The sequence below is a fragment of the Scleropages formosus genome, chromosome 9 (genome assembly GCF_900964775.1).
Source record: "Scleropages formosus chromosome 9, fSclFor1.1, whole genome shotgun sequence".
NCBI lineage: Eukaryota > Metazoa > Chordata > Actinopteri > Osteoglossiformes > Osteoglossidae > Scleropages > Scleropages formosus.
The window spans coordinates 16,507,143-16,521,044 of record NC_041814.1 but is presented as its reverse complement, the minus strand read 5'-3'; the positions used below and the strand labels follow the sequence as shown (position 1 = coordinate 16,521,044).

At 36.9% G+C, this 13,902-nt stretch overlaps 1 protein-coding gene across 1 annotated transcript; it reads left to right on the top strand.

Annotated features, from left to right (window-relative positions):
• The first annotated feature begins 1,762 nt into the window (after window positions 1–1,762).
• Window positions 1,763–11,251, top strand: LOC108935304 (regulator of G-protein signaling 5-like). Its single transcript, XM_018753807.2, has 5 exons — window positions 1,763–1,900; window positions 3,817–3,930; window positions 7,157–7,218; window positions 8,499–8,665; window positions 9,335–11,251. Exons 1-5 carry the CDS (start codon window positions 1,857–1,859, stop codon window positions 9,494–9,496), a joined length of 549 nt encoding a protein of 182 aa, XP_018609323.1. The 5' UTR covers window positions 1,763–1,856; the 3' UTR covers window positions 9,497–11,251.
• Window positions 11,252–13,902: the final 2,651 nt, after the last annotated feature.

Sequence of the window (13,902 nt, the reverse complement as noted above, 5' to 3'; positions counted from 1 at the left end):
TTGCAAGTTTTTTCCTTTTCTTTTTTAATTCGCTCCAGATCCTTTATCATTTTGTCTTGCTTTCCTGGATACAGCACCAGTACTTTACAGTACATTCTCCAAAATATACCTCAGTTCCTTTTCTTCTACATTGTAGATGTTTTATTTCCCTTCGGCTGCAACCATTGATTTTCTGTGCTGTTATAATATTAAAAACAAAAATACATTAAACATGCAGCAATGCCATGCCTAAATCATTAATGCTTCTGTAAGGATTTCTTTTAGACATTACGTTCCAGGCAACCTAATGATATTTGTTTTAAGGGACTTTATTGCAGTTGTGGCCAAGTTTGCAGATGTGCAGGAAGTGCAGTTCTTAGAAATATGGACTGTTACTATGAAGGCTCGATGACTTGTTGGGACTTGGACCCATGCTATGGGTCATTAGAACATATAGGACTCAGTTTCCAATGCTATACCAGTTCTCATCAATAGCGATGGCAGCTGGCCAGGGCAGAAGGAAAGGACTATGAGAAGTGCAGTTTCTTGCATTTCACAGTTCATTTGAGCACTCAGATCCCGTTTTTGGTTGAATTGCTTTGAAACGACCTTGTCCTTATTTTTTTGGTTGCTCTTCAATTTAATAAAAGCATTGCTATCCAGTGCCTCAATCCTGTACTCGTGACCTCCCCCACCCACAGCTAGCCAGAGTTGCCAGTTCACATCTTTTTCTTTCTGTCGAAGAACAGAATTGTTCAACTGTGTTGGCATACATCTCAGAAAGCCTTCATTTGCAAGCAAAGGGTGACACACTTGTGTCCAATGAAAAGGTGATCTAGTATCTCTTTATAGTCTTAGCACATTGAGTCAAGCAACATAAGGTTAGGTGATTTACAGTTTGAAAGAAACGGTGCCAGGCACACTGGCCGGGAGCAAGGGCTGCGAGGCCACTTGCTGCAATAAAACACCCTCCCTTGTGGCTCGCTGCTCCGTCGCAAAAGTAAACTAATGAGTCCACTGCATCATTTAAAAATAAAATATATGGAACATTGGGTCAGGTGACATAAAATAAGGTTAAGAAGATGAGGCGAGGCAGAATCAAAGCAATTCTACACCACCACTTCTTGTGTCGTTGAGAAAAGAAGGCACTTCCCCTTCACTGCTAGTGAAAAAAAAAAAAAATCCCACATTGTAATGTGCTCTTCATAGAAGTTTTAGCTAAAAAATGGAGTAATGAAATATACATCCTGGTCTTGTGTCCACTAACTACCATATGGAGTTTCCTAGAGAAGAAAGAGTGGTTCCGGGCCTGACACCCTATTCTCAAGAGTGCACGCTTCAGCTGTGCATATATAATTCAATATTTAGGACATCACAAAACAAACACAGTGTACATGCAATAGTTTGAATGTGTTTTCATGACTTGTGCAAAAAACTGTTTGCGTTTTTATTCACCTCCAAAACAAAAGTCATGTTCTACAGTAAGTGGCTTGAAGTGACTGTAGCGTCAATGTTTATCATTTCTCACTGCTGAAAGGAGCTCTTGTTTCTTGACAAACTGATGAGTGATTTCATTGTCCAACCCGTCCTGTTTAAATAAAAGAGTTGCTACGAAACCACGATGGCTGGTGGACATTTCTAAGGGAACATGTTGTTATCTGATCCTGAGAGACCACGTCTCCTCTTTACTGTTCAGTTTCCGCTGAACCTAACTAGAGATCGCGGTTTGATTGGTGGAGCCTCTGTCCTAGCGCCAGCACATTGTCTCTATATAGCCCCATGTGGAAGGAGACGGAGGCAAAGGAAGCCAGGCACTGGTCCATGGGGCTGACTTTTCACATGTGCACATCACCGTGAAAGACTGAAATCTACGGAAAATGTGTAAAGGATTAGGAGCTTTGCCCCAGACATGTCTGGAGAGGTAAAACATTATAAACTTGCATGTTATTATGTGAGCTGTTATTTGGTCTGCTGCTGAGATGTTTAGTTTCAGAACATTTCAACTTCTGACATAAGTTTCTGACAGCTTTACAAGTTAAACTGCAAGAAAAACAGTCGATCATTGTAGCTTATTATATAGGGGTGTTCCTCAGAGGGCTAGGAACAAGGTTACATACCTACAGATATACGTAACCAGCTTGAAAATAGAATATATGGATCAGCAACTAAATACAAATAGCAAAATGGCACATCTTAATTCTTCTTGTGTGATTTTTAAAGTCTAAAGTGCGATTTTACGCACTGAAAAGGTACTGCAGAAAAAATGCTGTACGCTTTGCCACAGAACTTAAAGGTAGACTTTTAACAGAGCTGTGAAAATACAAGCTTCTCCCCTGTGCCTTGTTTGAATAATAGCAAAGATCATCTGGAAGTTATTCATTGCAAAGTATTTATATAAGGTGAAAGTGTCTGATGCTGAAAAGAAAGCTTAATTTACTGCTTCATCTTTCATCTCCCTCTCCAAATAGGAATTTATACAAGTTTGCTCTAATAGTTCAGCTACTTAGCAAAAAGACCCAAATAAACTTCTTATTCCATGTGATTATTTTCTATTTGCTGTTAATACACTATATTTTTATTTCAACATTATTGCTGTGAAAGGTGGAGTTGTGAAATAAAGTTTTTTTGTATTAATTAATTTGAGATTTGTATATTTTAAGATGCTTGTTATACTGTTTCTGTTATACTTTATTTCATATTTATTTGTTACTGATACTGTTATTTCCCGTTATTTTCTGATGCAGTTACTTGCTGTACTCACTGTTCAACTCAGTCAAGGCAAAAATTCAGTGTGATCACATATGTAGATATACTTTTAAAACTGGTCGCTTTAAGCTGACCAAATTTAAATTTCACAACACATTTACAATAAAGCAGTATTTAAATTTACAAAACCTAATATTAACTGATTTCTCAAATTTAAAGAAAACACAACAGAAAGTCCAGTAGTTTCACTTTAGATTTTTAATACATACATTTTATAAAATATTGTAATCTGTTATTACATCGAATCAGTTACCACATTTTGACAGCAAAATAATGATAAACTTTTACAGTACAATAATGATGAACTGTACCATGCATGTTTACTTTATAAGAAACACAATTAGTTAAAGTATGACATTGTTTTTTTCTCCTACCGTATCGCCAAATATGCATTTTTCAAAATCATTCAGGGAAATAGCATAACTGGGGTTAGACATGGAGAAAGGCACCTGCAGCTCTGCAGATTTGTCTCAGAACCTGATACTTATGTAATGAAGAAAATTATGTAATGTACAGAATGTTAAATTGGATACATTTAAAAAATCAAACTATCGTTTTACACAATGCAATGGTGTTACAAATATAGATGGGCTGTTGGAATTTGTCCACTCCATGAACAATGTAATCTTCTGAATTTTTCCCTGCAAGTGAGACTTTCCAAGGGCTAGAGGAAATGACACATGTTTAATAAACGCATACCACAACCAAAGACAGATGTTCCCACTGCTCTAGTGTCATCTGTGCTTTCTGTGACTCTAAATACATCAGTGATATTTAGAAAACATGCAGAATAATGAGAACGTCAATTTGTATCAAAATTACTGACTGATACCAGGAATGTGTAGTTGCTGCAATTTTTTTGTCAGAAATTAACTGGGTATTTAAACCTTGAAAATTAAACCAAACTGTTAAAATCTCATGAAAAAATATCGGTTTGCTCGAGTGCTGTGTTTTGGGTGATGGCCAAATAAATTAAGTGAACCTGAATTCAGTCGAGAACCTGTCGATGCTCATCGAGTAAGGACTTGATTTTTATTTGTTGTGTTTCATTGTAATGTAATTATCTTTAAGGGCTAAGGAGATCAAGACAAAATTGGGAACCTTGCTCCAAAAGCCAGACAATTCCATCGACCTCATCATCCCATACCCTGAAAAGCTTGAGAAGAAGCCTGAAAAGATCCAGAAGTGAGTATCACACCTGAAATCCCTTTAATCCTTTGTCAACAAACATGTCAACAGTCTAAAAGTGCTATTGATAAGCTTTCTTAACATTTAGTGAAACCTTTCTTACCTTTTTTACTTTCTCTTCCAGTGAGAGGAGGAGAGCGGAAAGCAGCATTAAGACTAGCACTCTAGACTGGGATGAGGCAATGAGAAAGATTAATAACTTTTCAGGTAGTGGAGTTGGAATAAAATGAAGTCCTGAAAGAATCAGGTATTAGTCATTTAAACAATTTATGCATACAGTACATGAAATATTGCAGAGCAAAATTAATTAAGTACTTGAAATCATATAAACAACACGTTAGATTTGGAAGAGGCGTCCAAGGCTGGGGGTAATGAAGGGTTCTGCTGTTAGACCCCGTGCTCTAACAGAGCAATTCATAGAACAAAACCCTCTAAATGTGAATTTGTCTTCTGTTTCTTTACATAATGGTTTACATCACGACCACATGGAAGCTATTTTCCGACATCACACAATTTAAGGGCAAGATTGAGGGGTATCAACCTGTTTGAGAATCTTTTCTAAGGGTGTTGTCTTCGTAGGGAACAGGAAATTCATATTGGTGATGCATGAAAAAAAGATTATACTTAATCTTAAAGGATGGAGGGGACTTACTTTTTTCAGTAAAAGTGCAAATAAACATAAAACAGTTACAAACGGGAATAAATACGATATCCTTTAAATGTTTTGATAAAAAAAGTTGAATTATATATGCAAAAAACATCTTTGTAATTTTTTTTATTGCTTTATTAAAACATTAAGATATAATTCAGCACTAAGGAAAGATTTTTGCTTTCAGATTTGTATAATAATCAAACATTACAATGTGGCTTGAAATGTCAGTGTTGCTTAGTATATACATGAATACATGAAAACTGGCAATGAAATATATAATATTTATTGTTGCATCAGAAGGGCAAAGCATAAATAATTTTGTTGTCAGGATTAGAACAACTTTATTTTTGTCCTGTTGACGGATGTCTGAAGACAGCAGCACCTGCTGAAAAGAATTTATCTTGGAAAATAGAGTCCTCAAGAAATGGCTCACTAGATGGAAACAGGCTGTAGTTGGCCGTTGCTTTAAATGATAGTAAAACCGTTATCAGTCTGGCATGTCTTCTGCTTTGCCTACTTTAGGCTGAGCTCCAGAAGAATTTTAAAACTGAATTCTGCTTTTTTATTTAGCACCGTTGCTCACGAGCAAGAAAATTTCATATTCAAACATAGAGGAAGCAGACAAAAAAGTAAATGTGTATCTCTAGAATAAAATACAGAATGAATTAAGTTTGAACTAGATATCTCGCTTTATTTTATTTTAGAGACTGTGACTTCCATGATTACAAAACAGCAGAAACAACCTTTGAAAGGGACAGGTAATCTTATGTCAGTGTGGTTTTGGTAGTTAGTAGTTAAAAATACACCAGTTATGTGAGAAATACTGTTAAAGTCAAATTAAACTTGTGTTCCGTTGGTGTGCTACAGATTACATGACTCGGGTGTTGTTCCACCCAAATTTAACTGGTTGAGTACAAGTAGTAGTGATAATAAGCAATGGCACTCAAAAAATTGCAATTGTTCTATAAGGCTTAGTTAGTGTTAGTGTTCAAAACTGTTTGAGCTAGGTCTCTAGTAGACACTCATGTGTAATGGGAAATGTGAAATCCTACACTAAACCAGTATATGTTGAAAACGCCTACAGATGACCAAGGAAATAAGAAGAAGATAATGAGTCACCTCACTGTAGTGTCCTACGTGCCTATTAAGAAATCATTTGTGTAACAGGTTGCCGTCTACAGTACCGCATATGCCGCTTCAAATTCAGCCCAGCACCTTCTGCGGCAAGTCTGTGAGCAAAATGTGCTCCAGTGGAGCAGAAGATCCATTGTAGAACCACTAGAAATGGCTGAGTTGCAGCACTGAACCCTGAGATTACACCGACTCAGGTGGTCTGCACTCTGTCGTGTCAGCGCCCAGCAGCAGAAACGAGGATCAGGCACGCGGCTTCTGTTTGGTTTGGCCGCCTTTAACCATTTGACTGTTTTTCCGGAGACGTCCATGTGGAAGAAAGCCTCCAGCAATATGTTCAGTTAAAGGAAAACAGATGGCCAGCTCTCTGTTCCCTGTATCTATGTGATAGATTGACAGCTGCATTACTGAAAAGCTGTACTATGTGAGAAATATCATTTGGACAGGAAAAATATAGATATTTTTATTATATTTCTTTTTGTATTCTTACTGGTTTTAGGTTCCACCCAAGAAAACTGAATCAGTGATATTTGGCCCTTCTTTCAGTCCTAAACTACCCTCCAACTTGCATTCCATGACAAAATAGCTCATTCACTTGTATTCCTTCTATCACATACATGCAAAAAGTTTTAAATTAAACACTTCAGTAATGATGTCATCATTATTTAATAACACTGAGAAGGACCATTGCAATGAAGGGCAAGGAAGCCAGCTGACTGCCTCTAAATACGAAATAAATACTTAATACTTGACAACTGATTTTATTAGCTCCCATAAATGACAAGTTAACTCATTTGTGCAAGGTCCTCCTAGTAGCATCGTATTGCATATTTATACATAATTAATTTAAAAAGATGATCCTTATGACAAACCCTGGAAATTTGCTGCATTACACAATGCAACAAAATTATTTAGTTCTTAGTTATGTCAAATTTTGTGTTGATTATGATGATTTAAAGTTTACTGAGAAGAAAAACACCACTAGTTCTTCTGGAGTGTCCATTTCAGTTTGTTAGTTTAGAGCCACTGGAAGACTCTAGAAGGCAGCAGAACATCAAAATTTGCTAACTTCAAGAATGTGGAAATTTTTTTCTGAAAACTGACACATAGTACAAAATAACTCCAGAACTATGTTTAATCTAACAAAACTGAATGAAAAATTCAAAAAAAAAAAAAAAATCAACATCATAAAATTTTTGTTACATTGCGCTAATAGCCTGGTAATTCCAGCTAATGAAATGAGTTAATGTGCCAGTGACGACAGCAAATTCATTGAGATCTTCAGCACTGATCATTGCAAAAGGTATTTGGACCACATTATGATGGTCACCAGCCATGGTGGGATGTTCTGAGGGTGTGAACGTGATTGATCTGCATTCCTCCCCGGGTGGAGCCATGCTGAAGTGACGGTGGTGTGTCACTCGTGTGTCTTCTTTGTAGACCGTCACCTGAAGACGCCTTGCAGTGGCGGGAGTCCCTTGACCGAATGCTCGCAAACAGCTGTAAGCAAAATTTTCATTTTCAACTCTCTAAAGCAGCTCGTTTTATGCGTGACTGAAACGGAGTCATAGGTGGTTTAATCGTTTGCGTTTTCACTAGTGTGTAAATGCACACAGTAAATCCGCTGAATGTTCCGGACCCTTACAGTGACAGTTTCAGAAAGTGTGATTAGGTCCTCAAGGTTTATTTACACTGTGCTGAACGCATAAAAAAGCTTTTTTATCCAGCTTATTTATCCTGATCATACATTCAAGTATTTGAGTTTGTATGAGAAAAACTCTGCATTCCTAGAGGAACATAAACATTAATGAAATCTTGGAAATATTCACTAGAAAACATTCGGTTTCCTATTTATTTCATCATTTTCTGAAGATTCCATGTGGAGTTGGAAAATCCTGACCCACATTTATACCCTGAAACCTTAAAATCAGAGGGTGAGAGTGAAATGTGTTTTTCAGGTATTTGCAAACTCTTTGTTTTGTAAACCCAAAGCAGGAATTTACTACATTTTCATATGCTAGAACTATTTTCCTTCAGATTATACAGATGTGAAATATGTTATTAATATAAAGATCCTGCACTGTTTGAAGCCATGGATTGACATCTACTTTCTGACATCAGTGGCAATGACATAAATCTCAGAAGAAATTATTTATATTATTACATTAGCAGCAAGATAACTTTAATGGCATATTTGGCACACCAAAATGCCAGTAAAGACCAGAGGTAGAAAGCAATCTTCTTTTTTGTGAAGCACAAGACCAGAAAAGTGCCTCACAAGGAAAGTGAATAATGAAAACATTGTATGTTTGGGACAGTATGTTCCTACTGAAAAGAACCGAATAGAAGATACCCCTTTTTTAAATTTTCTGATCAGGATACATTGTTTTTAAAAGCAAGACAACATTTAAAGGAGTACAGAGCTGAAAGATTCCAGAATTTTCCTACTGACAATATACAGGGGTGCCATGGTGGCGCAGAGGGATCCTAGGTGCCTCAAGGTGCTTGGGGGGTCGGTGCGACCAGGCACAGGTTTGGTCCCCTTCAGTCTGCATGGAGTTTGCATATGTTCTTCACATGGGTTTCCTCCCACAGTCCAAAGACATTTGTTTCAGGTGAACTGGTGACTAAAAATTGTTCCCATGTGTGGCTACCTTGCGATGGACAGTATACTGCCAAACTAATTTTTTTTATTCCTTTAAATGTTAGATGTTGCTCCATGGCTGCTTTTAAAATATTTTCCATTTTGCGCGCGTTATTTCCCTTATGTCACATTTCACAGATGGCCTAGCCACTTTCAGGAGCTTCCTGAGATCCGAGTTCAGCGAGGAAAACATTGAGTTCTGGGTGGCTTGCGAGGACTTCAAGAAGGAGAAATCTTCCGTGAAAATGGCCGCAAAAGCCCAGAAAATCTATGAGGAGTTTATTCAGACAGAAGCTCCCAGAGAGGTTTGCCTGTTAAAATTAATTTCACTGGTTTATTTGCAAAAACTCTAAAGCGGCTGGATTCCGCATTTTTCTCTTTTTTTTTGTTGTTGTAAACTGGGCAAATAGCAGGCCTGAAAGCATATGAATGAACTGGACTCTGAAATTATACTGTAAGAACAGCCTGCTGTGCACATGTGGAAATCGTTGTAAAGTTGATTATCAAAGATTACAAGCTGCCTTGGACAAAGCAGTAAACTCAATGAAGAATATTAATGCGCAATTCGATTAGCTTCGCGGCCAGATTCAATTCAATTTATTTTTATACAGGGCTTTTCTCACACAGTCACACAGATTCTGAAAAGCCGTTCGTTATTGTAAAGATTATGACATCTTGGGTTCTTTGCTTTTAAATGTGTGAAAAAGACTTTTAGTTCTAGAGATTTATGAAAAAATTGAGCACAACATTCAAAATAATCTCTAATTAATCTAGATCTGTCCAGTAATCCAAAACTGAGCAACAGCCAAGAAGAAACTTTAACATGCATCACTACTTACAGTATAATGACAGCCTGTACCATTAATAAATTTCCTGAAAGTTCCTTGTTGGGATGGTACTATCTATCTATCTATCTATCTATCTATCTATCTATCTGATAAGGAGATATCTAATACCCCTTCCTATGCTAACAGGTGAACATTGATTACTTCACCAAGGACATGACACTGAGGAATCTGGTGGCTCTCTCCCCATCCACCTTTGACCTGGCCCAGAAGCGCATCTACTCACTGATGGAGAAGGACTCCTTTGCAAGGTTTCTGCAATCAAAGCAGTATCAGGGACTGATTAAGTGATTTGTTTGTTTTTAAGGTTTTTACAGTTGCCAACAAACCACTTAATATGAAATTGGCCAAACCTGATATAATATGTAGCTGAATAATGTATTTACAATTCATTTGATTCAAACTGTAAACCATGTCAAGTCTTTTTTTTTTTTAAATATTATAACATGCTAGCCTCATCGCTTGCATCCAAAGTAATAAATAGATTTAACTGACTAGTAGACATTGTGGTAAACTCTAAGGTTTGTAGTACTTCGAGCTACTTATTCACTTATCATTGTTAAAGATATTTTATATTGCAGAACTCTATTTGGATAAGCAGCCTTAAGAGAGTATTTTGTTTTTCTTATTTCACTTTTTGTTTTCACTTTATTTAGTTTAATCAGCACACTCATCCTGGAAAAGTGATCTATTAGGCATCTAAAGGTTTCAGCTTGCAAAACACAAAAACTAACAAGAATGAATAGTATATTCCAAAATCTTTTTCAGACTATGTGTCTGTATACATAATTTGTCAAAATTTTGAATTTGTCTTTGAAAGCTACATAAAAATTCTGTTATGGCAAATCCCATTTGTTATTTATAACTCACTTGAAATAAAATTCAGGTTCATAATTTTAGAATGTAAGCAGAAGAGAACACTAAGTTACCATTACATCACCTTGAAATGGGAGATCTGGGGAACAATTTCTTGGAAAATGTCTTGTTAATGGTGCCAAATGGTACGGAGGAAAATGAAGTGGGAATAATTTGAAGTAAAACTGACACAGATGTAATCCCTGAGGCAAGAGGGGAGTTGTTCACTTATGTAAAACACATTGCTACAATTTGAATATTATCACATAAAGTCAATAGGCTGATTTGGTGGGGATTAAAGTCAACATGTTCAGTCCATGTAACAGTAGTCCAATCAATTCAGTAACCCAAGTAGTAAGACTTCAAGAATGGCTTAAATAATGACTTAACTAATAAAACAATATTATAATTTTATAATGCAATTTTTACTATTATGATCCTAGTATAATCATCCATTAAAATTCTAGCAGTGCCGTCAGCATTAGTATTATCACACAAGTTATCAGTTGTTACTACTAAATGCATGATATTGTTATTATAAGGCAATTGAAATCTAGGAAAATGTACTTTGTATGTACTCATTAAGTTGCTTCTCACATTATCTATACAAAACACATTGTCTGTGCTATGTTCCATTTTATAACCATGCAACTATGTGTTTATTTCTTTATTAATGTTTTAAACAAATTTTTAAGCCTACAGTGGAACATTTCTAATTGCCTATTGATGAAATTAAGGTTAAAGTTTCATTTTGAATTCCACCTGCATTTTCCAGTTGTGCAGTTAAAAATTTGAACCTTCTGAAACTTTTAAATAGATGGGACCCTCTCTTAGATTATATTACCACAGTGAAATTATGTGTTGTTATTATTCTAAGTGTTGTTCCTTAAAAAGGCAAAAGAAACCATGAAGGCAATGCTGAGAAAGTGCTAAAAAGACTGTGTTGTGCATGTGGTATTTCCTGTAGTGAACTGCATAAAGGTGCATTATCACGTGGAGTTGCTCAAGTTTTTTCTCTACATGTAAATATTTACCCTATTTACTCTGAAGTTACTGAATTACAGCTGACCCTTCAACAACGTGGGGGTTAGGGGCGCTGACCCCCCACTCAGTCGAAAATCCACGTATAACTTTTGACTCCCCGAAAACTTTACTAATAGCCTACTGTTGACCAGATGCCTTACCGATAACATAAACAGTCAATTAACACATATTTTGTATGTTATATGTATTACATATTTTATTCTTACAATAAAGTTAGCTAGAGAAAATAAAATGTTAAGAAAATCACAATGAAGAGAAAATACATTTACAGTACTGTTCTGAATTTATTGATACCCTAAGTTTACGTTGTCTGTTTACAAGATGAATCATCTGTCTGTCAGTACCTACATCAATATTGTCTTATATGATACAAAACACTGTAGATGTTGTATGTATTATGTGTATATTTTATGGTACTAAATGATAAAATAGACTAGTAGCTACACATATTTTATGCATTCATGACATACCTAATTTTTTCTCGATTTTTTTTTATATTTCTAGGTTACACGGTTCGTCTGTGAGTTTTTTTTTTGAAAATCTCCAAAAAATTTCTATTTATTGTATAACAGTAAGGGGGTGCAGTGGCGCAGTGGGTTGGACCGGGTCCTGCTCTCTGGTGGGTCTGGGGTTCGAGTCCCGCTTGGAGTGCCTTGCAATGGACTGGCGTCCCGTCCTGGGTGTGTCCCCTCCCCCCTTACGCCCTGAGTTGCCGGGTAGGCTCCGGTTCCCCGCGACCCCGTAGGGGACAAGCGGTTCAGAAAATGTGTGTGTGTGTATAACAGTATATTTATTGAAAAAAATCTGCATATAAGTGGACCCGCGCAGTTCAAACCCCTGTTGTTCAAGGGGCAACTGTAGGATCTGAGGATCCCTGAGGATTTGCCTTTATGTGTAAAATTCAACAAAAAAAAAAGGGTAAACTGGCTTTTTGATGTTTTCAGGGCTCCACCCTAGAACCCACCTTAGTCCTTCTCTTTTCTTTGCTTCCTGCACTGTGAGATTCCCAGACACCTGTAACGTGACCCCAACCAACAGCAAACACACAGTCTTCCTGTGGTGGATACAGTTTACACAAGAACAAGGTGTTCTTGGCAGAATAGACACCGAGCGGGTCGGGACAATGGAAATGTCAGAGCCCGAAGAGAGGGAGCGAGGGAAGGGAGAAGAAACAGATGGACCCCGAGACACTGCAAACACAAACACTGTCAGAGAAAGTCTGCACACATTTATTAACCAGCCCAGAAACACTCCACACAACGTCATTAAGACTTCATACTCCTTTTTCCCACGGTCTAAATTTACCTTTTCACTGTACTATTTTTACTGGATAAACAGGATACACATTTTGCATACTTTGCATTGTTATGTATGGCCATTCTTTGCACTGGTATGTTTAGACAACATTATGTCACATTTGCTTATATAAATTGTTAAACACGGCAGAAACAGACAATGTCATTTAGTTTATCTGTGTAATTAAACTCATTTATTAGTGCTGTGTGTTCAAATACTTTTCACTTCATAAAAACCTATTAAGAAGAAATAGTCATTTTTGGCAATAATGGCAAATTTATTCTGGCACATTTTGAATTAAAGGATACTATTAAATGGATACCGAATCAGACTCATCATACCCCTGGATACATTTGACCATACTTGGTTTTAGACAGTTTGCAATGTCTGTTCAAAGAGTTAATTGAAATCACAGTTTGTTCAGTGAATTCAGTTAAGGACAAACCTACAATATTACTCGCACATTGTTTGAAGCCGCTTGTGCCGAACGGGGGGTGCAGCAAGCCGGAGACGAACCCGGCAATACAGGGTGCAGTGCTGTGGGGGGGGGGGCACCCAGGATACAACGCCAGTCCGTCGCAAGGCACCCCAAGCAGGACTCGAACCCCAGACCCACCAGAAAGCAAGACCCGGCCAAGTCTGCTGGGTCTTTTCTGTACTTTGATGGAATAGGCAGGCCTTTTTTCTATAGCTGAGCGATACTTATTTTGTTTTTATCATGTAATGAAAAATTATGAATACAAGAAATTTCCACCCATTCTCACCTCATTCCCAGTAACTCCTTTGCCTAGATATGCACTGGTTTGCCTTACTAATAGGACTTGGATAAAGAACACAGGGCCTACCATACAGCTTTATGTTTCATACACATCCAAGGAATGGAACTGAAGCTATTTCTTTGTGCTACAGAAGCCTATGAGCCTTCATTCCCAGCCACTTATTCTTTCAAATTGAAGTTCTATAGACTTCACTGGCTGTAGCTTCACTGCTCTCTTAGATGTGATGTGTATAAAGGCACTGCTCAAAAAGAGCTAGCACAGACCTATCTATAAGATGGCATGTCAGTAAGATTCCATGGTAGTACAATTTTTGAAAAACCTCTATAATTAGTCCTGCTTTGTTTCTATAAAGGAGTATGGATCATGACAGAAAAATCCACGTTAGCTCAGAAACACACATGATGTTACGGTAGGCATCGCATGCAACATAGTGGTGAAGTAGACAAACCAAACCACATTCAGAAAGAAATAAACTGCAAGCTGCAATTTTATATATACCTTATTTCTTTGTTTTAAACTAAAATAACACTTCTCATATTGACTGGCCCATTGCAGAATCCAAAGAGTTTTATTAAATATCATAGCATCATACCAAAAAAATTGCATAAACACTGGCATTTTTATTATCAATCCATGTATTTCAAAATGTAGAAAATAAAGTTAAATCCTATCAAACGCAAACGAAAGATGAATTATAAATATTAATGTATCCGTCTACCGCCA

Excerpts from the sequence above, each read along its gene's own strand:
- LOC108935304 (XM_018753807.2), top strand. The coding sequence starts at position 1,857 with ATGTGTAAAGGATTAGGAGCTTTGCCCCAGACATGTCTGGAGAG. Across the intron at positions 1,901-3,816 it reads CCCCAGACATGTCTGGAGAG|GGCTAAGGAGATCAAGACAA; the intron begins GTAAAACATTAT and ends ATTATCTTTAAG. Across the intron at positions 3,931-7,156 it reads AAGCCTGAAAAGATCCAGAA|ACCGTCACCTGAAGACGCCT; the intron begins GTGAGTATCACA and ends TCTTCTTTGTAG.